Source organism: Choristoneura fumiferana, chromosome 16, assembly GCF_025370935.1.
Source record: "Choristoneura fumiferana chromosome 16, NRCan_CFum_1, whole genome shotgun sequence".
In the NCBI taxonomy this organism is placed as follows: Eukaryota; Metazoa; Arthropoda; class Insecta; order Lepidoptera; family Tortricidae; genus Choristoneura; species Choristoneura fumiferana.
In genome coordinates this window covers 16,362,903-16,390,343 of record NC_133487.1, presented here as the reverse complement: position 1 = coordinate 16,390,343, position 27,441 = coordinate 16,362,903, and the positions used below count along the sequence as shown (strand labels likewise).

At 40.3% G+C, this 27,441-nt stretch overlaps 1 protein-coding gene across 2 annotated transcripts; it reads right to left on the bottom strand.

Annotated features, from left to right (window-relative positions):
• Positions 1–1,807: 1,807 nt before the first annotated feature.
• Positions 1,808–27,434, bottom strand: Ir93a (Ionotropic receptor 93a). 2 transcript variants are annotated; one of them, XM_074098855.1, is made up of 20 exons: positions 27,226–27,434; positions 25,904–26,056; positions 23,776–23,925; positions 23,252–23,347; positions 22,390–22,509; positions 20,915–21,132; positions 20,406–20,573; positions 19,410–19,562; positions 18,065–18,169; positions 17,477–17,583; positions 17,013–17,073; positions 16,401–16,503; positions 15,472–15,578; positions 15,029–15,191; positions 14,668–14,888; positions 14,446–14,533; positions 12,415–12,534; positions 7,434–7,512; positions 5,119–5,279; positions 1,808–1,932 (listed from the first exon to the last, which is right to left on the bottom strand). In XM_074098855.1, the coding sequence occupies exons 1-20, from the start codon at positions 27,308–27,310 to the stop codon at positions 1,835–1,837; spliced, it is 2,556 nt and encodes an 851-aa protein (XP_073954956.1). In that variant the 5' UTR covers positions 27,311–27,434; the 3' UTR covers positions 1,808–1,834. The 2 variants fall into 2 exon arrangements, with proteins under 2 accessions (XP_073954956.1, XP_073954955.1); XM_074098854.1 differs by having other exon boundaries at positions 22,390–22,557; positions 27,226–27,433.
• Positions 27,435–27,441: the final 7 nt, after the last annotated feature.

Here is a 27,441-nt window from a genome sequence, read left to right as displayed (position 1 = left end):
AACTCTGTTCACTGAAGATTGAGTTATTTTTACTATGGCAACAACTTTACTATAATCCCCAACACGCGCTTTGCACGTGGGACACAAACACTAGCTAGCTTAAAACGAAAACGAATTGGAAATGCGTTTTAGGTCCGGTTTTTTGACTTTCAAGCGAACTATAATTTTTTTGATCCATTCGTTGACGCAGTGATAGTCATGTATCCATCGCGTGGTAATAGTAAGAACCACGGAGGTTTAAAAAAAAACGCAATTGGTTGATTTTATTTTTTATTAATGGCTTTCACTCTTGTCGTCTTGTCGGAGTAGAAAATAAAATAGAAATAGAAAACGTTTATTCGCATTTCGCAAATTACAGTAGAGACATTACACTCATGAGGAAACTGTTCGGTTTATGAAATTATAATTTTAATGGTTTTTTTTTACATTTACGGATCTTGAGTTATTTATAGTCAGTGGTAACAAAAGCCTCACATAATCAGGACGCATTTACGAATAGTATAATAATCCTGAAACATCAATCTCTAAGTCTACAAACACCAATGAAATTCGTACGAAAAATATTCTTTGCAAGCTAATTTTGATCCACTTCTGTGATTGGATTGACTTGAAATTTGAAACGAGTATGATATACCTCGATACATATACATATCGGTGATAATAAAGAAGAAAGTGAAAGCTATTTCTACTTACCTACCTACCTTCCTTTACTAAACCGAACTTTGTGCGCGCGACTCGCCCTATATGATATACATCCCCTAAAAATCACGCTGAATCACATCACAGAAAAAATCATTGGATTAATCAAAAGTTTCGTTCATAAAGAAAATGTACAATGAATTTGAACAATGCCCCGCGCTGCGCTGCCTTTGGATGAGGAAGCCCGTTTTAGTTAATTATATGTGTTTTTTATTTTTATTATTATGTAAAAATACATTAAATTGACAGTTACGAAACCCATAACGAGAACGAATAACATGTGAATGTAAATTCGTAAATACACAATCAAAATTACATAAATTCGTAAATTGTTATTGAAAATTACTGTTTTCGTGCAAAATATTAACGCGATGTCTTTCACATCTACTATAGTTATGCTATTATTAGAATCGAGACTTAAATATTTCTGAAAGCGAATAAAGGAATATTTAAGGGCTGTTTCACCATCCATTGATTAGTGTTAACTGGCTGTTAGGTGTGATGCCGTCTCTATTTGTTTTGTTCGAATAGACGGAGACGGCATCACATTTAACCGTCGGTTAACGCTAATCAATGGATGGTGAAACAGCCTCTTAAAGTAGTATTTACTTACTTTTCTTTTGACAGCTGTCGACCAACTTTTAAGCACGATTTTCATGCAGGTTTTGCATTCGCGCTGTCATCGTTCATCCACCATTACCTCTCATATTTCGTTTTCTAGAATTTTTTACCGTACAACGGCAAAACCTACTAGACACTGCAAAATTGTCCTCCAATGGACAGAGCCATATTTTTCTAAAAAACCAACCAACCAACCATGCACGTTTTTTCAGGCACATTGTGTAAAACAGATTTTGCTACTTATCCAGTTTCTTTGTTATATAGGATGTAAATGCCCAAAACAGTGCTTTGTAATGAAATATCGTATCACATTACAGTAACGGGTGATGTTTGTCGAAACCGTTCCACGTTGGCACGGTAGTCCGTTACATTACAATTATCACCCTGTGTTAAGACATGAAATTAATATTGTCTGTCAGTTAGTTGTATAAGGTACACCTACACTTTATAAATACAGATTAAAAATCACATATTCATAGTTTCAGTGAGCAATTTATTGTTAAATGCTTTGATACTATTCAACGTAAGGTTTAATGGCGACGTCTTCTTTCTTGCTCTTTCTTCTGTGATAGAACCACTCGATCAACAGCACTGAGGTTGCGGAGATGAATCCTGTCGGAATAAAGGTTTTTACTTGAGTAAATCATGTAACTATTTGTTTACGTGCTTGCTAATATTAAAGACGAATCACTACACTATGTAGTCTTTCTCAGCGGCTTCGCACGCGTTAAACATTATTTCAAAAATGTATTTCAAACTTTATTTCAATCCCGTGAGAATATCGGGATAATAAGTAGCCTGTGTGATCTCAAGCTATCTACACATTTACGGTTAATTTTTTTAGCGTAAAGCAGTAACAAGTGTACATACACACATACTCACGAACTTTCGCATTTAAAATATCAGTAAGATGCCACTGCGACTTTATAAAGGTTCAGGGCAGCTTCGGCCAAGATCAAAAAATGAAATTTCGGTCATTTGCTGACTGAAACTTAGGCGTAGCCCGAAACTGTCCATTTGTAAATTATCGAGCGTCATTGCATACTTAGACATGACTGCCAGTTGAGTCGTGATGGTCCTTTAATTTATACGTCACTCGGAAAAGTATCAGGAGCACCAAATTATAAATAGCTAAATAGGTATCCAGTTAGTTCACAAAGCTCCTATGACGGAAGCTGCCTTTAGCGTACCTTTGTGCTATACTTTTTACTGCCACTCGTGTAGACTTATTAATCATTAGACATGTTTTGTGCGAGACCTAGACGTAATTCCCATTGATGAGCTCTCTATATTTCCACTCTTCTACCACCGTCCTGATTAGGTACATACAGCTAACACAAGGGTAGAAGGGTAGACAAGGGTAGACCGTGATCACGATATCGGTAGCATACTAAAGGTAATTGTTGTAATCATCCTGTAGAAAATTGTATTATATTTATGAACATGCGAATTTATGTCACTTATGGAAAATTTCGATGCCACATTACAATAAAGGTCCCTTCCCACTACAGCTACACCGTTTCGTAATAAGAGCGTGTCAGCGGGGCTACTACAAAATTCGAAAATCGAAGTGCGTGTCGTTCCGTCCCTCTGACACTTATACTATTTATATGAGAGTGAGAGGGACGGTACGATACGAACTTCAATTTTCGAATTTCGGAGCATAGGCCCTGGAACGGAATGTCAAGCGCATAAATGATACTCGACGGCGACATTGATTAGGAGTCGTGCTAGTGGGCACAGTCAAATACTTTTCAATACAAAGAATATATTTTTGCCTGCCACGTTGTTGTTACGGTCATGGTATGATACGATGTAATGGGTAGAGACCTATGGGACACTAGGCGGCAGGAGGATATTTTATCGAAGAGAGGGAGGCGCTCACCACCTCCTGTCGTAAATACTCTTTGAGTGAGTTCCATAGTGAATTAATTTAACATGTTTGTAACGTTACTGGTTTTCATCTGATGTTTACGCGATTACACGTGCCCGCTGAGTGTAGTCGACGACCTCAGTTTTACGATTAAGATGGCAGGCGGTTTGCGAAGTCGAGTAGAATACAAATAAATTAAGAAATCGTTTTTCACTTCTCATGCTCTAAAAGTAGGTCAATATAGCCTGAGGCGGCAGTAAAGTGAGTACTTTAGTCCCTAGGGAGTAAAAGTTATATTTTTTTTTTAATTTACTTCAAGTGACAGATAAACTCAAACAGCCAGTACTTGCTTAGTTTTCGGCATAAAATAAGATTGTGTTCGGTGTGGAGCATTTTCATGACGAAAATGTTATGTTCTTAGTCTACGTGGTCTTAGTTCTATGCTTTCTCCGCATAGAAGGTGGCGCCATTCTATTTATTCCAGTTTGTGTATGGACCATTTCGCCGATGCGATTTTGTTATATCTGTGGCTGGTAGGAAAAAAATACTTACCGCGAAAACATTGAAATTGTTGTAGAGCGTAAATCATAAACGATTAAAATAAATTGATTATTCTCACAATGTCGTCAAGTGATAGTGAAAATTTTATTATGATGTCGAGCAAAGAGCAAAAGACAAAATTGATAATATTTTGCCGCCGAAATCTATAAAGATTTTTATTTAAAAACCTATGAAACTTTTCTGGACTGGGGAATAAGAAACGTATAAATTCTTTCCCAGAAATGACTATTTTTTCTCGCAATTGAAGTGAAAAATAGAGTTTTCATCTCGAGGCTAAAAGTCTGGCTAACCACCTCGGGTATATATTGGCTTATTTTAATCCCTCGATAAAAAATATACTATATATTAATCTTTGTGTAGAACATGCTGATTTACATCTTCATTTTTATTTATTTTTTATTAACCAGGGAAGTATTTTCCAAATCGTATTTCACCCACTTAAAAAAAGTCCCAGTTCCGCTTATTCCAAAAATGTGACACGTGACAAACGTGAAATGGAAATGTGAGAGGGGCAGGTGACACTGACGAATTCGAAGCCAAAATTAAAAATCAATTTTCAAATAGACGGCAAAAACTTTTTACAAGTGTTTTTGTCTACAAGTGCTCTCGGAAAGACCATGGTCACATCATTTGTTTCGTATGGTTAACTACTGGTTGACTTGTCCCAGTTTATTTAACTCCGTCCAGCTCCAGCTAGCTATCTTAGGCAAAATTGGTAATTGGTTGAGTTTCCCGTTTTTAAACTCTGCCAAGAAACTCCTGGTTCAATTACTTAGTTAACCTATCCTCATCTCAGCTCCAGCCTGCTTACGTCCCACTGCCATGGGCGTACCCAGGGGGGGCAAGGGGGGCAGGTATATTACGCCTCGTTTACATTTTTGATTCGAGCGAGCGCGTTCATGTATTTTGTGTACCTACATAAAATATTTAAATCGTTGTGTATTTTTTAGCTAAATTATTCCATTGGGTATGTAACCTGTAATGATAATTGTAAGTTTGAAAAATTAAAATAAATGAATAAATAAATTTTTTACTCGCACTCGCTGAAAATGTATGAACTTGCTCCGTATGAAAAAACAAGCGCGGGTGATCTGACCTAGAAATCTGATTTGCACCCCCTAGGCCAGAAGCTGGGTACGCCCATGCCCACTGCTGGACACAAACCTCTTCTTAGACTTAGACTTCTTAGACGATAGTGCTGAGGCTAATGGTTCCCATGTGGATTCAGTGCAAATTAAGAAACATCACACAAAACCATTGAATTAAGTACTAAGTAGGTGCAATTGTACTCAGCCTAGGTTCCCTCGAAACCAGGTAGATTTCAGATTTTTCAAACCTTTCTTAGAACAATGATGTCTTCTTACCTAGAAAAAGCACGAAGAAGGACCCCTGCATGTCGCTCAAGTTCACTGTGTGATTGTCGACCTCTTGGGCCACGGAGGAGGTCTTCCAGCAGCGGTCGCGCTTCGGCAGGTAAGCGGACAACCACTTTGCGATGAGCCCCGCCTTCTGCATGCGATTTATTCTGTGAATATGAATGTGAATTCATTGAAAATACAAACTGAAATATAGATGCACAGAAAAACCAGAAAAATAAGACCAGCACTGGGAATCGAACCCAGGTCCTCGGCATTCCGTGCCGTGTGCTATACCGCTACACCATTGCTGGACAAAACCTGCTGGAGGACCTGGGTTCGATTCCCAGTGCTGGTCTTATTTTTCTGGTTTTTCTGTGCATCTATATTTCAGTTCGTATTTTCAATTTAGGTTTTACGGGATGACCGAAATACAAAATGATTCCAAAAAACCAATCTTAATGTGAATTGATTAGTAAAAATTGCCACATTGCTCGAAGAATATAACCGTTGGCGACCACGAACCAGCAGACGGGGCGTTGGCAAGCCTCCCACTAAAACCGAAGATATCGCCAGAGTTGCGGAAACAGAAACAGAGCCTCTGTTACCAAATTCTAAAATCGAAGTTCGTATCATACCGTCCCGCTGACGCTGATATTATTTAATTCGAGAGTGATAGGGACGGTACGATACGAACATCGATTTTCGAATTTCGTAGAAGCCCTTCAGGTGGCAAGTTGTCGTTAATTGTGGCGTTCTTAGTGAGAGGTCTTTTCTTAAGATCGGACAACCACAACAAAGTTTTAAGAGTGATTTCGCACTATGCCTCGTATGAAAATACGATCCATAGCAAATCGTAAAACTATTTTTATGGTGTTTACGCGCTATAATATCCAATTTCTGACATCCGATTTCAACATACAAACTACAGTTCTTCGACTATCCCGATGTCCGTATTTTCACGGGTTCCGATCGGAGACGTCGGGTACGATCGGGTACGGGGTCGGATCGGATGGGAGTCGTTGTAATGACCGCTCTAACTATGGATAAACTTGTATTGATTGTTATAAAAGCTATAAACTCTTAGAAGGATTTTCGAAATTCACGGAAGATACGTAATAAAGAGGATTGCTTTATTTATAGTGGTACACTAAATAGCCGGTATATAGTTTTGCTATTTGGTAATCATGTTCCTTGAGGATCAAAGAAAGGACTTTTCAAAATTCCTGTGGAATGTGGATAAACGAATTCTTCTCCAACACATCTAAAACGGTTATCAAGTGGCGCAGGCTTTTACCTACCGTGAAATTTCAACTTTAGAGAAAATTAATTTCAACGAAAGACATTAATAATGTTACAGTAAGGAAATCTGAAATTAAGATTCGGTACAAATTAAGGTCCTTTGTTTAATCTAGACATATTTCACTGTGATTGATAATACAATGCTTGTGAAAGAATACCAACTTGAAGCATGAGTATAACTATGTAAATATAACAATGAGTAGTTTTGACAGGTATCGTATTTTATAAAATTAGTCTTAGAAACTCTCACAAAATGGTTATTTTCTAAGGCAGAAAACAAAAAAAGCATTAAGTACAAAAATCTGAAACCGGCTGTTTCCCAAACGCTGGATAAACTTTTATTTTAAGCGATTATACTAAGGAGGAATAAGAACTGTAATTATTACGAATTTATTTTCCTGATTTTTTTTAAATGAACTTTTGAATTATGATTTTATACACACCTACTCGTTTTGTTTGTACTTTATATATTAATTAGCTGTTGCCCGCGACTCCGTCCGCGTAGTACCTATTCGTTTATCGCTCTCCCGCGGAAACTATGCAATTTTCCGGAATAAAAACTATCTTATGTCCTTCCCCGGGACTCAAACTATCTGTATGCCGAATTTCATCTTAATCGGTTCAGTGGTTTAGACGTGATTGAGTAACAAACATCCAAACCTCTAACCAAACATTCAAGCATCTTCACAAACTTTCATTAGGATTTTTCCAGTCCTTACCTTCTGAAGCTAACCTGACATAGTAATATTTTGATAGGCGTATTGTATGTGCCCCAAGAAATGTAGTACTAGGTAATCGAATCGATACATTATTTTCAATACCGTCTCCCACATTATACTCATAGTCCCACATACTCCCAATTTTAAACCCAGTGCCCATTGATTCGACTTCTCCTCCTTCTTTGTCGGATACTCTTGGCAGAGCAGTCGTGGTCACGTAGCACGTCGAACAATTCTACGCCAGTTCTCCCTGGCTGTCGCTTCTCAGGCGCAAGTGTTGAGAGGAGTATTGATTCGACTTACTCCTTGTTAAACACAGATAAATAGGGGCTGCCCGCTGGCACGATCATTGCTACTTGTTCATCCATAAACTCCTCTGCACCTGTAAGATGTACTGCCAGTTAAAATCTTAGGGGAATAATGCTGCAAGAGCCTCTAGCCCAGCGGCGCAAAAAAGATAAAAAAGTGAAAGAAATTAAAGTCAAACCCAAACATCCTAACGCATGGGCATATCCAGGGGGGTCATGGGAGCCATGGCTTCCCCCTATCCCCTGGGTCTTGGGCTGGGTCTAAGACAACAGTACAGTACGATTACTCTTGGAGTTAACACTTGACAGATAGGCGTGCCTTCAGTCAATTTTCAACTTTGACGTCATATTTCCTCCCTTCCAAACATAAGTTCATACGGGCTTTTGCCAGTACTGGTGCTGGGTGTCCTTCTCAAGCGCTCCTTGATTCCCACCAGCTTATCCTGTAGAGTGCCAGGGTCAGCGCTCACGGCCTGCAACGCCCTTTTGACAATTTGTACGGCTCGCTCCGCTTGCCCATTCGTAGCGGATGGTAAGGAGCAGACGTTTTATGCACTATGCCATTATTTTTAAGAAATGCTTCGAACTCTGTTGATACAAACTGTCTTCCGTTATCTGAAACTATTACATCCGGGTATCCAAAGGTTACGAATAGTTCTTTCAATTTTGAAATGCACCATGAGCTCGTTGTCGTCTTAGTGGGAATGACCTCTATCCATTTTGAAAATGCGTCCACCACGATGAATAAGGAATGACCAAGAATAGGACCAGCGAAATCAACGTGAAGTCGCTGCCACGGAGCTACCGGTGTCTCCCAGGGGTGGTGTGGTGCTCGTGCGGGCTGGTTCTGGCTTAGTCTACACTCTCGGCATTTTCTGACTAGATCCTCGATATCTTTATCAATGTTTCTCCAGTATACAAATCCTCGTGCTAGGAGCTTCATTTTTACAACACCGAGATGTCCTGTATGTATGTCCTGGAGAACAGCCTGCCTTAATGTGATTGGGATCATGACCCTAGTGCCTTTCAAGATGCATCCATCCTGTAACGTCAGTTCGTTGTCATTGTACCCAAGTCGCGTAACACTTGTTCCTGACTGCAAGGCCCGTAGTATTTCCTCGTATTCTGAGTCTCTTTGAGTTTCTTCTGCAATCTTTTGTCTGTCTATTGATATGTTGTTAATTTGTTGGATCTGAAAGGCGCAGTGAACATCAATTATGTTTGTAGCAATTTTGTCCACTGGAAATCTTGATAAGTAGTCTGCATTACTGTTTTCAGCTGATGTTCTGTATTCTATAGTGTAGTCAAAACCAGACAAGAAATGTGCGTAATGGAAAAGTCTCATTGTGCTCATTGCAGGTAATGTTTTATATGGATTGAATATTGTTGTTAAGGGTTTATGGTCCGTGATAAGTATAAACTTTCTGCCGTAACAGTAATGGAAAAACGTTTTTAGTCCCCAAAAAATTGATGTTGCTTCTTTATCGATCTGGCTATATTTCTTTTCGCTGGTCGTGAGAGAACGCGATGCGAATGCAATAGGCCTGTCCGACCCATCTGCCAGCCTGTGTGAGAGCACTGCCCCGAGCCCGCTGCACGAAGCGTCTGTAGCGAGCACTAAGGGCTTATTCTGGTCAAAATGGACTAAAACCCGTTCACTCAAGATTTCTTGTTTAATCTTATTGAAAGCCTCTTCGCAATTTAGTGACCATACAAAATCTTCATTTTTCTTTAATAAATTATTTAATGGACTCGAGATTGAAGCCAGATTAGGTATGAACTTATTGTAGTAATTGGCCATACCTAAAAATGTCCGCAATTCATTAACATTGTTCGGACGGTTGGTGTCAAGAATCGCTTTGACTTTTTCTTTTGTTTTGTGTAGGCCGTTCTTATCAATTGTATGACCGAGGTAATTGATACATTTTTGCATGAAGTGACATTTGTCTTTGTTAAGCTTTAAATTGCTTTCCTTAAATTTTTGTAATACGAGTTTAAGTCGAGTAAATAACTGTTCTTCAGATGATCCTTGTATGATAACATCATCAAAGAAGCACTTGACACCTGTGATGCCCTGTAGTAATCTGTCCATGAACTTCTGCCACAAGTTGGGTGCTACCTTTACGCCAAACATAAGGCGGTTGACTCTGTAGGTGCCTTTGTGTGTGCTCAGTGTCTGCATCATGGCGCTTTGTTCGTCCATAAGCATGTGTAGGTAAGCCTGGCTGATGTCTAATGTACAGAAAACTTCGCCGCCGTTCATCTCCGCTAGAATGTCTTCGATGATGGGTATCGGGTACTGTTCATCTTTAATGTACTTGTTTAAAGTTACCTTGTAGTCGGCGCATAGTCTAATGCTGCCGTTCGGTTTAACAATAGGTACCACTGGCGTGCCCCACTCCGAGTTATCTACTTTTGTAATGACTCCTTGTTGACAGAGCCGTTCAATTTCTTCGTCTACTTTTTCTTTTAGTGCGTAGGGTATTCGCCTCGGCTTGATGAAGATAGGTGTCGTATTATCCTTCAAGGCGATGTGGCCTCTGTAGTCAGAAATGCAGCCTAACGTGCCGTCAAATACGCACGCGTACTCTTTCAAAAGGTCATCGAGTTGAGGAAGCATGTTCTCTTTGACCATGTTGATTTCTGCCAGGTTTAGCTTTATTGAACGTATCCACGCTCGACCAAAAATAGGGTCTACGTTTTGTTTGATTATGTACAGCTTACCGTTAAATGTTTGGTTCTTATATTTACAGGTGACATAAGCAACACCAAGAGGTTTAATAATTTCTCCCGTGTAAGTTCGCATTGTGACATCGGTTTTGAATATTTTCTGTCTCGACTGAATTTTCTTGAAGTCTTCGAATGACATTGATGACAGCGCAGCCCCTGTGTCCACCTCCATTTGCGAGCTTTTACCGTCAATGTAAACGTTAATCATATATTTATCCGAATTATTGGATCGGATAATATTGGTGTTCCATGGTGTATCATCATCGATGGTGCCCTCTGTGTACGTTTCTTGTAACGTTGGTGAATTTTTTGTTTCAATTTGGTAGTTAGTCTTCGCTGGTTGTAAACAAACTCGTGCCACGTGTCCTTTACGTTGACATTTGTTGCAGACGTCGTTGATGCATTTGCAGTCGTGTGCGCGGTGATCGGTGCTTCCGCAACGAAAGCATTTGCCTCGTAAGTCTCGTATAGATAGAGGTACCTTATTGTTCGTCGTTCGATTCTTGGACCGGGTATTTACTTGATAGCTGCTTTTGGATGATTGTGTTATGAACTCGCTATCCAATTTTGCTAGTTCTATTGCAGTTGCGGTACGAACTAGGTCGACAAAATTTGTTACGGTTTGCTTCTCTAAAATCTTTGTTTTTATGTCGCTGTCGCGTAGTCCTCGGATAAACTGTAATGTTAAAAAGTTGTTGCAGATAGATTTCTTGCAGTTGTCGCATGTAAATTCACAATCTTGTGCTAAGCGCTTCAGTTCTGATGTGTATGTCATTACAGATTCATCAACTTCTTGCATTCGTGATATAAATTTATGCTGGCACGCCCAAATACTCGGTTTGGGGTCTAAATACTCTGTTAAGGTTTTGATAAGTACCTCGTACTCTAGATCGCGTGGGTCTGAAGGTGAACAGAGGTCGTACGCCTTCTGGAGTAGTTCCGGTGGTAAAGAAGATAATAGCATCAGAGTTTTTGTACGCAGGTCGTTGTAATTATGTAGTTGTATGTACATTTCTAACCGATTTACAAAATTTTTAAACGTTTCTTTTGCTTGGAAAGGTTGGAAATTAATTCTGGGTGAGCTTGAGGTTGAGGCGGTCGCGTCTGGCGCGCCCTCGCTGCGCGGAGTGGCGAATAGAGTCGACGGCGCCGCGGCGGGTGGCGCGGGCGTAGTGCTTGTAGTTTCAGTTTCAGTTGTAAAATTTGTTCTTGTGTATTGTACCTCTGTTCGATTTCAGCTTCGAATTCCGTTTCGTTTTGACATTCGATGTCTGACTGTACCTGATCGAATTTCTTTTCATAATTTTCTAAGTTTGCGAGTCTTATGTTGGCTTCGTAGTCAGTAAAATTTCCGTCAATTTGTATAAGTTGGTTTTCCAGCTTCGTCAACTGGCCGCGTATCGATGCACGTGTTCTGTGTAGTCGTGTGAGTTCGTCCATCGTCGCCAATTTGTAGTATATTCATTAAAACATTGCTTAGATACAAATCAAATCATGTATTTCAATGGAATGGAAATCAAAATTACATGTCAAACGTCAGACTTGTCAGTCATGCTTAAAGAGGTATATAACACAAATAAAGCCATTTTTAGTATACCGCACCCACGTTTACAGATTATGTAAAAACTATTTTATTTGTATGACCTCAAAGTTGAAAATTGACTGAAGGCACGCCCATCTGTCAAGTGTACAATTTTTCTAAACTAATTTTTTTTTTTATTCCTGCGACAAAAGAGGAGAATTTGACTAAGTTATAACTAGACTTTGACCACGTGACCCCCCTTTGGCCATAGAATTTGACCATTTTGACCCCTAGCTCCTGGCTAAACAATTTGACCATGTGAAGTGAACCCCCTGGCCCCTCTGGCTATAAAGTTGGATCCACCCTTGACCAAACGTACAATCAGCCGAGGAGAGAGCAGCTACGAATATTCTCGGATTGATTTGTAATAAATAAGGTAACGGACACTTTATACTACAGGCAAGAAAGGCCTTTCTTATGTTTTTTCCTTATCTGTTGTGCAAAATGTAAATGAGTTCTTGAGTGGAGACCGCGTCTCGGCAAACGTAGTATAGGACGTCCCTCGGCCACGTGGAGTAGCGGACGATCTGCGAAAGGCTGCTGGTAGAAGCTGGATGAGCCTAGCCGAGGATTGGGCGCAATGGCGCCCATTGGGGAGACTTATGTCCTTGCGGTGAACTGCTATAGGCTGATGATGTGCAAAATATGGAAAGTATTCACTTACTGAGAGAAAAACTGCAAGTGTCAGTGGCGACATGTTCTGCCCGCATCAGGTAGCTGAGCCGCAGCTTCCAGTCTATGATCACGTGGCGTTGCGTGCGTACGCGCATCAGCAGCGGAGATTCTGAACACATGGTGGCCTATCAGTGGCATGGCGCCGTAACAACTCGATTCCCAAAAGTTCTCGTTGTCGATTGATCTCAGGACAGACACATCTCTAGTGGAAACACAGCCTTAGTTGGCCATACATGTTACGGTTTTTCGGAGAGATTGCGCAGGTATAAGTCAACCAGCGTGTGTGGGGACGTTCCGGTGTATCGCAGTAGTCTGCAGTTCTAGCGCGCGACACGTTTCGAATGCCGGGCCGCCGACTGGACGAATCCTTCGCCGAGCCCCAGCAGTCAATCACGGCTAAGCGTGGTGTACCGTGCGTGGACGCACCAATTAGTACATAGTGTCTTAAGGGCAGTAAATTAGGAATTACGAACGAGAGTCTATTAGAAGCCCGAAGTCGAAGACTGAGGGCTTTAATGAGTCGATGTTGTAATTCTAGTACCGCCCGTGCGTCATACAATGTTTTTCATCACATTTGCGAGTAAAATTTTATATTTATAATATAACTAGCTTTTGCCCGCGACTTCGTCCGCGTGGAATAATAACTTTGGAAAGTATTTAATTTATTTAGGGTACCTATTCTGCCAATAATAGCACATAGAAACTTCTACGGTTTACTGAAAATAACCTATTTTAATACATTGCTTTATATCTTAACTAATTTTTTTTGTTTTTCCATTATTTGGTAAAACATAAGTATTCTACCCTGCCAACACAAAAGGACTAATTCTTCATAGTGAGCTCTTGACATCTTACGTCCTGTATTGTAAGTTAGGAGGGTATGAGCTTTCATCCCCTATTTCATCCCCTCACAGGTCAAATTTTCAAAAAAGCTAAAACACACCGACTTATTTCTTATTAAGTGCCTAAATGCCAAGTTTCATGGTTTTATTTCCAACAGCGACGAACTTCCACCATATAAACTTTCACCCCCTATTTCAACCCCTTAAAGCCTTTTTTTCGCGATAAAAGATAGCCTATGTTCTTTCCCATGGTCTATTCTATCTCTGTACCAAATTTCATCCAAATCGGTTCAGCGGTTTTTGCGTGAAAGCGTAACAGACAGACAGACAGACAGACAGACAGACAGACAGACAGACAGAGTTACTTTCGCATTTATAATATTAGTATGGATTCTTGCAAATATTGGCGATAACTTAGGCTGCGCTCTTGGTAGCGCCGCCCTCCCCTCCCCCTCTCGCAGCATGCGCCGCAGCGTGCGCGTGCGTGTGGTCCTGCAGCATTAGTACGGGCATTGACTCATTTGACCTTGGGCTTCATGACAAGAAAATTTGTACGCGCAATGACTCATTTACCGACCTTGGGTTACGTGACAAGTACATTAAGGTCGAAGGTTTTATTAGGGGGCCTGCAACCAAGGTAGCCTGCATGTTACGACACTGTTTACGAGCAAGTGTGATAAAAATACGTTCCCGCCGCGCCCTCGCAGTACGACCGACACCGCGTTACGATACGCGACTCTGACGCTCTTTGTAAACTCGATCCTTTTATTTCCTATTTCTAATTGGAATCTTATAAATAACATTGTTTCCTATATAATGTACAAGTCATTAAAATTGTTGTTTTAAGTGCTTACTGTGTTTCCTTCTCTTCACATGCCTGCGCGCACGAACCACCATTTTACAAATAAGCCACCATTTTAAAAAGCTAGCCGGTGCTACACAGTTCTATTTACAGGTTTACCGTGCGGTGCGGTGTCACTCGAAACAATTGATTTTTGTTTTTGCTCCGGTCGGTTCCCATACACGCTCCAGTCGACCTGCGCAAGTATACCTGCACAGGTCGACCTCTCTCGCAAACCGTAACGTGTATGACCAGCCTTAGGATGGTAGACCATGGGTAGACCACATATTTGGCTGAAGGTACCATGTCATAAACTGGAAAAGATACAGCAACTCACTTGTTTGTAGGTGTCCTTCCATGCCAGAAGATTCCGATATAAGTTCAGCGCGTTTGAGAAGCGAAACGTATTTGGGCTCGTCCGAGTTCTAGAAAGAAAACGACTACTAAAATTCAGTTTCAATCCGAAGCAGTTCGCTTCAAGAAACTATTTTTTTAACCATTTTCGACCGTTTCTTTCTGTGGCGAGAATTCTTACGGATATATTGGTGTTGGAACATACTTTCAATTCCATTTCCAAATAGCTTCCCTTGCTGATCGACCAAGAGTACAGCGCACTGTTCTCCAGCAGCTCCGCCACCGTGGTCACGGGCATTTCCTGCTTCGGAAAGGTGAGGAAAGCCACCAGGTTCCCGGAGTAGGTTGTCACCACCACGAGAACTACTAGCCACCATGTCCCGACCACCAGGCGGCCACTATCCGCGCGAGGGAGGTACATACCACCTGTAAAATTTGAAATAAATATATATATCGTAGATATTTCGGAATTCCTACAAGAGTAGAAGCCAAAGTAATTTTGTAATTTGTAGCAACTTTGAAGCCAGTTTATAAGTACCTAAGCATTATTTTACATATTTGCCTACCTTGCTGCAGCAGAGCACCATAAATGTACCATAAACAATTATGTATGGTGGCCAGCCCCCCTTGCCTTGTGACCCCCATGGCTTCGTAGTACGGACTGAGGCGGTGCACGACATAGAGAGTGGGACCCATTAGGAGCACGGCAAAGCCCAGGCAGAGCCAGGTCTGGAAGTAAAAAGTTCAATTCTGTAGACAAAAAAATCTACTGAGATGATCGAACATATTACAAGTACGTCGCGTTATTTCGGGACCGAATTTCACAATCTCAGTTTTTTTGACAGACAGCACTGCAGCGTTCCCGGGGTTCCAATACTGTAGTTCCGAAAAACGCAAATAATCACTCTGTATACAAAATGACGTCATTTTTACATCGTCCGCACCAAAACTTCGCTCCCTGACGATTGGTATAACAGTGGACGCTTGATTAGCGACCTTCTGCACTTACATCGGTGGTGAAAGGAAGAAGGAACAGCATGGCTCTGCTGAGCTCTCGCGGCCGCGCGATAAGGAAAGCATATGGCTGCGTGCTCACCGGAACTGTGTAGTTTATACCTGGATAACATTAGAACAGAAGTTATATTAGAAGTTCTCGCATCGAGAACGCGTATTAGCAAGTGCAGCGTAGGATGTCCACCAACGAGATAGAGTAATGACCTGGTAAAGCCGCGGGTTCACGGTGGATGCAGGCCGCTTCCGACCGAAGCAACAGGTTTAGGGGATGACATATGTCCAACAGTGTACGTCCCAAGTTTGATATAATGATGATGATGAACATTAAAACCTCTCTTAGCATAAACAACGATTGAACGAGATGTCTCTAATGTATTCTGCATCCAAGCTAAAACCACGTGCTGAATACCCTCAAATCCACTTCAATTTAGTAACAACAAATTATTGGCAGTAAATCATACGGATATTATGGACAGGGTTTCATTGGGTTCAAATCGTGCCCGACATGACTATGCATGCTATGCCCGATTTTTGGCTCGCCGTATAAGTTAGGTCATTTACATAAGCAAGGTATGGGAATGGGACTAAAAATGGATCCTTGATGCACTCCCATTTCGACTACGCTTAAAGTTTTTAGTTATAACAAAAATACAAGTTGTGCATTGGCTAAAATAACAGACGCGCACACGGTTTCTAATTTATTCTATATGTATTCTAAGGTCAGACTGAAAAACCATATCTTAAACATAATCTAAGATTTACTTCACCCACTTCACCTCGTCAATTTCACTGGACGAATCCCGTCCACTAATCATTTCACAAGATTAGTAGAATTACTAGGTCGTACTCGTATTATATATATAGCCATATTCAGGCACATAATTATATTTCACGAAATAATAGACGACTAGGGACTTCGTTTACCTGAGTTCTTATCCGATAGCACAGTGAACGATGCAGCAGCGAAAGCAACCTGTCCCTTGGCTACCGCCATCATGGTCAGCATTGCGCTCTGGCTATACGTGCTCTGAAAACACCTAAATGTGTACAATACCGTCTTACCCCCTTATTCATAAAACTTAACAAGCCTGTGTTAACTAACAAATGCTTTGTCCCTTTCTAAAAAATACAAATGTCGAAGTGCCAGATTTTAGCGGCATTTTAACTAAAATAGGTTTGATTGTCGTTTATGAATAAGGGGGTTAGTCTTTACTATAAAGGAACACGGGGCCCATGGCCCGTGCCCAGGGCTCCCAGCCCTGGGGCCCCCAAGAAAGGCCAATATAATTCACTTTTTTTTTCTATTTTAATCTGACAAAAGTTATACTTAATAGAAAAATTTACTCAAAAGAAATCCCGTAAGCCAGTATCTTAATCATATTTGTTATATGTATATTTGATTTTGTGTGTAGCACATTCACAGCAGAAAAAAGAAACATCATCAAAATCACTATCAAGCTTAACAATGAGTAACTATAAATAAAAATAAAATCTTCTAAAACATTCAGGGTTAAATACCTACACAGAAAAACTTACTTCAGCAGAAGTCTTGTTAGATAATGCGTCTTTGATATCTCCAGGGAACAAAAGTTTGAGTCTGAAACGTGTTACAAATACATGAATTGATTAGTTACTAAAAGAATAAGTCAGGCCGAATCATAAGTAATCATTGCAGTCAATCTCGTAGGTACAATGCATTCATAAACGATAAAGAAAATTGCTTTTTGGATGTGTCTTGCAAAGTCGAGTCAAAGTGTAGCAGATGAAGGTGAACTAATGAATGGTAAATCAACAGTAGTTTAACTATTTAGCGTCAGGAAAAATTGATTTTTCAATGTTTAGCAAATTGTTCTCAAATCTTGTAAGTTAGATTCCACCCACTTCTGGTGGTGAGATAGTCTTTTTGGGCTTTTATATTACAAATATGGAGTTATCAAAAAGTGCAGTCAGCAAAAAGCTTGTTTCAAAATGTAAATTTAAAAAAAACTAATTATACTTACGTAAAGTTTTTGTTTTTTGCCAGTTGATTGACGATGTCAAATATCAGGCCCGTATAGCTGGAAATGGAACCTGATTCGTTGGCTTTCAGGATCGTCCACGGAGGATTCTGTAGAATTGAATATTTTTAAAACATTACAACTATGCAAGAAGGAAATCCTCAAATCGTAAATAGCTTCCTCCTCGCATAGTTGTCATCATGATGATGATGATGATGACAACTATGCAAGGAGGAAGCTATTTACGATTTGAGGGATGGATGAAGTAATTCAAACCAAACCTAGTAAGGCTCGATACACTAATGCAGCTACCATAGCGTACGACCCGGCAAACTTAATGCCCACCCTCCTGCAAGCAAAGCGTACTGTCGGATTCCGTTTAACTAGCAATGATGAACTGCATAGACGTGCTTCGTCCTGTGAATATGAAGTTATAAGCTTCCTTGTTACTCCGGTTCCGCTCATTGGATACCAAAGATAAAGCAACCATGGATAAAGCAAAGTCATCATCACGGCACATTATTTCGGGCTATGTTGAGTGGGGGTTTTGTCCCTGTAAAGACTCTTATGCGTTATATTATTGGGCCTTACGTGGTAGGTGATCACCGGCAAGACTTTCCCTCTGAACCCGTGGGCGATGTGTGGGAACAAGAAGTCGTCGAACCTCGTCCCGTCGGTTGGGCGCCAGTAGCCTACCTGACCGAAACAATTGTTATCGAACACTGTATAATATGCAATCACTCTGGTAGGTTCTTACCTACACCTTATACTCGTACTGACACTTAATTAATGCCTTTAGATTACCACCTGGTGGTGCTACAGTAATTTTTGAGACATGTGCTACGGTTTGAAGATTTGTAGGCTTTTGCTCATGCAGGTATAGTAGGAGTTATTTGAAGTGTCCCGATCTCGTTAACAGCCAACCTTTCGAACAAAGCCATTGTATTTTACTCGTATTGTGCCCCCAACCGCATAATACTAAGTTTAAAACTTTAAAATGAACGGAAATATAAAATAAAATAGTTCATTGAAATAACGACTTTATTGTCTATAGCAGAAAGTGCATTTTAATAGTACGTTGTGTCTTAAGGGCGGTAAATAAGGAATTACGAACGAGAGTCTATTAGAAGCCCGAAGTCGAAGACTGAGGGCTTTAATGAGTCGATGTTCGTAATTCTAGTACCGCCCGTGCGACATACAATGTTTTTCATCACATTTGCAAGTAAAATTTTATATTTGTAAAAGAAAAAATATAATTCTTCCAAATATTGGCGATACCTTAGGCTGTGCTCTTGGCAACGTCGCCCTCAACCTCCCTCGGCATGCGCCGCAACGTGCGTGTGCATGAGGTCCATGTAGTCCTGCAGCAGCAGCGCGCGCAGCTCCATCAGTACGGGCACTGACTCATTTACCGACCTTGGGCTTCATGACAAGAAAATTAGTACGCGCAATGACTCATTTACCGACCACGGGTTTCATGACAAGCACATTAAGGTCGAGGGTTTTATTTGGGGGGTTGCAACCAAGGTAGCCTGCATGTTACGACACTGTTTACGAGCAAGTGTGATGAAAAATAAATACCCGTTCGCAGATAATACTTATCTGCCAACAAAGTTTTATTTAAATTAACTCTCTTTTGTAAATAATAAAGTCGTTATTTCAATGAGCTATTTTATCTTATATTCCATTTCATTTTAAACTGAGGATTATGCACTTGAGGACATAATTGAATACAATGGCTTTGTTCGAAAGGTTGGCTCTTAACGAGATCGGCAGGGCTACTACGAAACTAGAAGTTCGTGTCGTGCGGTCCCTCTGACACTTAATACTATTTAATACGAGAGCGAGAGGGACCGCACGACACGAACTTCGAGTTTAGAGTTTCGTAGTAGCCCTGCGGGACAGCTCAAATAATTCCTAATACGAGTATACTTACTTGCATGAATTCAATTTTCTCAATGGCCCCAGTAGTCTCATTGTCGCTAGTACTCGTATCAACAAAGCCGCGGTACGTAGAGCCCCAGGTGTCTGCTGCGATGGCGCGCCAAGTCGAACAGTTGCCGCACTTGCTGTTTGCTGTCATGTGTTGCTGGTGACACACGAATGGTAAAGAGTAAAAGCAGCAGGGCTACTACGAAACTCGAAACTAGAAGTTCGTATCGTACCGTCCCTCTCGCTCTCGTACGTGTAAGTGTCAGAGGGACCGCACGACACGAACTTCGAGGTTTCGAGTTTCGTATAGTAGCCCTGCAGGCTTGCTACCAGAGCTGCCAACAAGCTAGAGAGGAAGAACATCCTACTTATATGTATCCTACTTATATTACAAATGCGAAAGTTTGTATGTTTGTGTGTGTAAGTGTGTGTGTGTGTGTGTATGTTTGTGACGCCTTCACACTAAAACGGGGAAATTTGGTATGTAGATAGCTGGGCATCTGGAATAACACATGGGCTACTTTTTATCCCGATATTCTCACGGAATAGGGATAAAATCTTGAAATAATAACCGCTGGGCTTAGAGTCATGTTTGGTATGGTTGTTTTTAATACAACGTCAATGAAAACCACGATGTAACTTTTTGGGAATCCCCACGGGAATTTTTGTTTGTTACTTCTTCACGCTAAATAGCTGGACAGATTGGGATCAAATTTGGTATGTAGGTAGCTGGACGTCTGGAATAACACATACTTAGGCTATTTTTTATTCCAATATTCTGAAGGTATAGGGACTGCTGGGTTTAGAGTCATAAAATTTTGGAGAGTTGTTCTTTGTACAATGCCAATGAAGACCACGATATAAATTTTAGGAATTCCCAAATTTCACTATGATATTTTTGGCAAATGTATGGGATGTCAACATGATTCAGTTTCCTTGACTGTGCGTTGCGCGACGTTTCAGGGAAGAATATTACTTATGGCTTTATTATAATTTCTACCGTCATGTGCTTCAGCAACAGATCCCGTCGCTGCAGTTTCGTGGGTCGTATGGCCTCCCACTCCTCATCGGAGACCTGCGCGGCCACGTCGAACTCATCCTGCACGGCTGCATCCAGCGCTAAGACAAACGCTGTCATCATCTCTTCGGCATAGCACATTATGCCGTTCTAGAGTATGGTGGAGAATGCTTAATGATTAAACAAATTACAGCTCATCAGATGTCCTTTAAGTGGAAAAGGTAGGTAGTGCCCCGCCTTTTTTTTTCGTCTTAGATAGAAATAGACAGTTTTTTTATTTTATGGATAGAAGTAGACGTTTTAATGCTTAGGTCGCAGGTGGTCTCTGCCGTTGTAGACTTCTTGACCCGTCACTATTCTACGAAGTGAAATGAAAATGTCGGGCTATTCTTAATTATCTGCACCCTTTTTCTAGACCGTGAACTATTAGTTGTTCGCAGTGCAAACAAAGGAGAACAAAGAGACAACTAAGTTGACCTAAATTGACTCACTCTACAATCCTCATGATCCTCCGTAACATTATACATGTAAGCGACATTCTCGCCTTCATGTAACTCGTTGATGAGCGCTGACAAGTTGGAGTGCCGGCTGTCAGTGTCTGAGATGACGTACAACCACTGCGCCTGAGTGTGCATCATGCTTAGATCACGGGCGGTCTCTGCCATAGTGGACATCACATCTGATGTTACTATTGCTATGAAGTTTTCACCTGAAATTTTATAGAACTATGGTGTCTACGTGCTCAACACTCAACAATACCTATACACGACGGTGGTATAGCTTAAATTGGATATACAACCCGAAGCCGAAAATACTACCTTATCACGTTCACTGCGGGAAGAGGCACAAAAGACCCCTTGCGTGGCCGAAACTCTGTGCGGCAGCGAAAATAGTGTACTTTCGTACGGCGCGGGGAGGGAAACTTGGGCAATCGTTGGAGTAGTAAAAAGAGACAAATACCTATTGTTTTTTGTATAGCTTTTAAATTTTGATAACGTGGCACACTCAGTTTACAGAGGCACGCACATTGGCCCTCTCCCGCATTGACTGACTTTTTTCTCATTTCGTTGCGGGAAGGGGTCTAAGTGACCTTCAACCCCATACAGACCCCATCAGCACTGAGTGTCGGCCAGCGGCACAGGTAGTGATGTTTCGCATATGAACATCGCGATAGTCGATTGTCTAAATTACATAGGTGATGTTTGTGTTTGTTTCGAAGAATTTGTGAACGGAAATGACGAGTGCATCATCGAACAGGATCATAAGTAAGCTGGATTATTTATTCAACTCGGGTGAAGAAATCAATATTGATGGCTTAAGATATATCACAAAGTGTACCAAGTAAGTAAATCAAAATATAAATAATTAGAATGTGACCACTAATTAAAATGTTACGACTGTTCTACAGAAGATTTAAAAAAAAAACTTTCTGATAATGACACCAAATAAGAAATGTAATAAAGTAAAAATAACAGTCGGAATGCAATACAACAATTATTTTTACAATGTTTTAGTAAAAATCATTCAACGTTAAATAAAAAAATTACTACTTAGGTACGGTGGTTTTATTCAACTAATTATGTCGGGTAAGAATATCTCTGTGCGATGTCCATACAAACTTCTTTGGAGAAACATATTTTCACCTGACAGTATAATAATCATTTCCCAGCCCTAAAAAGGCTTTAGTTGGTCAATTCAGTGCAGCGAAAGGTCTAAAAGACCCCATACTTTTATATTTTTTTAAATAGTTTTGTTTTTCTTTTGTAGTGGGGCACAATGGACCTAGTGCCGTACTGAAGTTTAAGTAGCGTAGGGGCTCTTTGGACCTATTAATGCACCAGAATAACAAACATGTAAATCAGTCCCAGTCTATAAATTTTTCGAAATTTATGTATATTTTAATGCGGGAACTATTTACAACCCTTTTCTGAGAAGTGGCCAGTGCCCATCAGTGAAAGAATCTTACCGATATGTTTCACAGGTAGTTTCGACAGAACTCTATGCATCTCTTTCTTCCTCAAGTAATCGTTGATCTCGTGTTTCATCTTGAAAACTGTCACAGAAATAGACGGTACGTCTTCGTCATCTATTAGAGAGGTCAGTGACTGCACCACTCGAGATACCATGTCTCGACCTAGAGCAATTTCGATTATTTTAACAGACATGTAAAACTACATTTCAATAGAATCTGTCAATTTTCTAGAGTTCTAGTCAGTTAAGACACCCTAACGTGGGCACACTTAATTATATATGTCCCTGTTGATGTGATTATAATCTATAAGAACCATCGCTAGAAAACCTGATTTCAAATAAAAAACCGCATTCAAATCGGTCCACCCGTTTAAAAGCTACGGTGTCACAGACAGACAGACAGACACACTTAGCGGTCAAACTTATAACATCCCTCTTTTTGCGTCGGGGGTTAAAAAGGAATCAAAAAAGAATAATATTCACACCACCAAGACCTAGGCAACCCGGTGTTCATATTAGTTGGCTATTAGTGTCTACAGGATTATCAGATTCTATTGAAATGAAGTTTACCTACTGCCCTAGCTCCTAAGGCAAAAGACGGTATCTTAAAAAAAACTTGAGTTATCTGTTATGAATTTTTAGAACAGTTATATTTAGTTATAGCCATAACTATAATTAGAGCATAGGTGTGAGGTGTTATGTACACAATTTTCACAATAAATAAAATCTATATGTCTATCTAAGAAACTATTCTAAGAAACTTGATCCTTTGAACCGGATTTGATGGTCCTTCGAACCAGCCAAAAGTTAATACATAGTTTATCAGTGACTTAAATATATACATATAGTTCACTTACTTAATGTATCGTCGTGTAAGATTATTGCAGACTTCCAATTGAATGCTTTATTTGTTCTTAGATCCAGTAGAAGTTGCGGCAGCTCTTGTCCAGGGTCTGTTTGTAAAAGCATCACTTACATATTATGTTTGTTAGGTTTTTTAGAGCGAAAGTTCATGAAAATTTTAACCTTACTGGTTTTACGGGACTGCTCATTGACAGGAGCAAAATCATTTTCATAACAGTTTATTACATTTTAATAACAATATGTGTGTGTTCTTTCTTATAGTATGGAGATGGAGGAGCTTCATGAACACGCATTTCTTGTACAGCTTATGTTATAGCTTTCGTAAGGTCGCGGCCTCGCGGGTGAGCTAAATAATTGTCTACAGTTAATTAGTATTTTATAATAATTATATAATTATCCCAATCCGCACTGGGCCCGCGTGGGAACTACGGCCCAAGCCCTCTTGTTCTGAGAGGACGCCTCTGCGTAGCAGTGGGACGTATGTAGGCTGGGATGATATAATTATCTGATGACGAACCTGTGTAAGTGACGGTGATGGCAGATTCTGGTGGCAGACGAGGACAGTCGACTTCGGTCAGAGCGAACAACAGCAGTTCCTCTTCCTTCGCCCGCGAGAACAGAGACCAAGTGTCCTCGCAAGATGCTATGCTGAACACTGCTATGAAACCTGGTAGGGAGCACAAATTTGCTAGTAAAGCACCTTTAGGGCTACGCTAGATGGCCCGGGTGCAAGGAGCGGGTGCAGCACGCCTGCGGGTGTGGGTACAGACAGGTATAATCCAGTATAGTTAGCGTTGCTCATATATTTTTCAATAGGGTCCACCCACTCCATGCAGCAGCGTCAGCTAGCGTAGGCCCTTAAAAACAAAAATAATACCATAGTCAAAATACCACGCACAGGACTTATCACGCTAACACACACGACGTTTCGGCAACATTACTGTGGCCGTGGTCACGAGTAGACTGAAGTGTGGGGTGTCAAGTCTGCCTAGCAGCGCGAGTTCTTCAAACTACCCGCACTTGATCACAAATAGTACCGGCACTCGTATCACGAACTACCCGCACTTGGTCGTTTTTATTTGTCCCCCATCACACCGACACACAACACTAACAACGTCCGATCGTCCCTCACTCAGAATATTCATCCCGATGCCGACACTTATTTATAACAGGATTCCACGAAGATGAAAGCTTATAACCATCGTCCCGGTTGAATTTTTATGCTTTTTTATTTCAACTGCTTCACGTACCATTCTTGAGTAAAATTAGATAGAATTTTGGGATTGTGAAGCTCAATCCAGTGGTTTAGTCCTGACTCCAATAAATGCTCGGCTATGGCTGACATATTTATCTGGCGATTTTTAACAGCTGCAATATGTTCCTTAACCCTCTCAGCTATTGTTCTTTTCGTCTGTCCGATATAGGAACTACCACAACTACAATCAACCTTATAAACACCCGGTGTTTGGAAGGAAACGACATCCTTGGGTGTCCTAATATGCCTCGCGACTTTGGACTTGGTGTACGCTACCTTGATGGAATATTACTCGTGTGTGTCAGCGTGATAAGTCCTGTGCGTGGTATTTTGACTATGAGTGAAAATCACGAAAGTTTAAGACATTATAAAAAATAATACCTATGGCCCTTTACGTTTGATACAAGTCATAGCCTTAAATACGAATAGTGAGGGATAGCCACTCCTAAATTACAGCAGCAGGTATCCATTGCGGTTATAGAGAGGCAGTGCGCAGTGCGCAGTGCAGCCAGTCCAGTATAATGGGGATTTATGAACCGGGCACGATGCAGGGCGAGGATTTTAAGATTACTTTAGATTTAGGTTCGTTATTTTTTTATTATACATATACTCGTATGTATATTTTATTTGTTGAGTTTGAGTTTCTTGCCGGATTCTTCTCAACAGAGGTTTTCCGAACCGGTGGTAGATTTTTTTTGACATTCATAAGTGCTTGTTATAGCCTAAATTGAATAAAGATATTTTGACTTTGACTTTAACTTTATTAAAGTACATCAGTGTCATGCTGTTTGTAATTGGATATCACCTATTTTTTATTTAATTATTGTACTGAGTGACATAATAGAGCATTGTGTCTTAAGGGCGGTAAATAAGGAATTACGAACGAGAGTTTATTACAAGCCCGAAATCGAAGACTAAGGGCTTTAATGAGTCGATGTTCGTAATTCTAGTACCGCCCGTGCGACATACAATGTTTTTCATCACATTTGCGAGTACATTTTTATATTTCTAAAAGAAAAAAAAATATTTTTTCCAAATATTGGCGATACCTTAGGCTGCACTCTTGGCAGCGCTGCCCTCCCCCTCCCCCTCCCGCAGCATGCGCCTGACGCGCGTGTGCGTGTGGTCCTACAGCAGCGCGCGCACGGGCACGGCGCAGCACCATATTAGTACGGGCATTGACTCATTGACCGACCTTGGGCTTCATGACAAGAAAATTTGTACGAGCAATGACTCATTTACCGACCACGGGTTTCATGACAAGCACATTAAGGTCGAGGGTTTTATTTGGGGGGTTGCAATCAAGGTAGCCTGCACTATTTACGAGCAAGTGTGATGAAAAAAAAATTACTGCATCATAGACCTCTGTGAGACTAAATAGTAAGAGTACCTTTCTTGAGACTGATGGTGCTCCATGAGTAGTAATAAACGACAACTCCTCCGTGCTTCAGATCGACGCGGGCCAGCTCTTTGATGTAGTCCTTGAGACCTTCCAGCAGCGTCTGGTAATGCTCGCCAAGGTATTGACGGTCTAGAACCACCGCTGGAAAAGTGAGATTTGTGTAAGCCCAATTCAATATCGATAAAGTTTTATATACTTATCGATCAAGCGTTTTGAATAAAAATTGGTTCATTTTTTGCAGGAAATCAATCTCTCAGTATTAACTTGTAATACAGCGTGTATTTTTTGTTACAATCGCAACCTTTAAGATTACCTAGTTAGTAAAGGCCCAAAAAAACATAATTTCATAATCATAATAATATGTTTTATTAAAAAATTACGATCATTTTTCCTAATAAAATAAATAAGCACGCAATGTATGATCAGTGATCAGATCACTAAAACTTAGTTTAGTTTTTATTTGAAACGTCGTAGTTGCTGAATGAAGTGACAAATATCATAGATCCACTTATCTCTAATACATACAATGCAGCTAACAAGTCGGGCGAGGATTTCATTTGAATTGGCTATTGCAATGAATTATATACAATTTTAATAATTTGTGATATTTTAATGCATCACAATAATCGCACTAAACAAAAGCTCTTTTCCGGACACCATTATAACACACAAAGAACCACAGAAAGAAGTTACATATTTTTTTATGAAATGGTACTAGCCCAATGACGATGACGCGTGCCGTGGTTCTTATTACAATGACATTAATATCTAATTTTGACAAAACCATGCGTCTTCGTGGATAGCACTAGGTATATACCGGGTGTGGCCTGTAATACGAGCAAAAAATTAAAACATTGGTCGTCCTCGTCAAACTGAATAACATTAGTTCAGCGAATTTTAATAAAAATAATGGAGTCTTTGATTTTTCCTTTTTTCATACAAATTAAATATTGCTATCAATGTACGCAGAACACAACTGACGTCGCCTGTCACGCTATAAATATCAAGCACTTGGCTTTACATTGCCTCTTCGAATAAACTTAAAAGTGTAATAAAAATAAAAAAACTAATTATTTTTAAAAGTCGCTGAACTAATGTTGTTCAGTTTGAGGAGTATGATCTATGTTTTAATTATTTGCTCTTATTACAGGCCTCACCCGGTATATATACCTAACTAGACCGTCAGTTAGATTTTTAAAAATATCGGACACTAAATAAAATATTATTTTTTTACTCAGGAATCTACGTATTCATTCATTTTGATTCATTGATCTAACTCTGCAATTTCAACTAATTGATTAGTTACTTACCAATAGAAGCATTTGCTGTGATCAAAGACGGGAAATCTTCGGCGCGTACACTCGCGAAACAAAAGAACATCAGCCACACTCGCATCCTGTTCGCCTAATGCCATACAGCCTTGTACCATCGGATATGATACACACATCATTTGGAACTTAATTAACGGTTACTAATTATTATTTAGGGTTTAATTACTAGTGAACACAGGTGGGCATGTTAACATT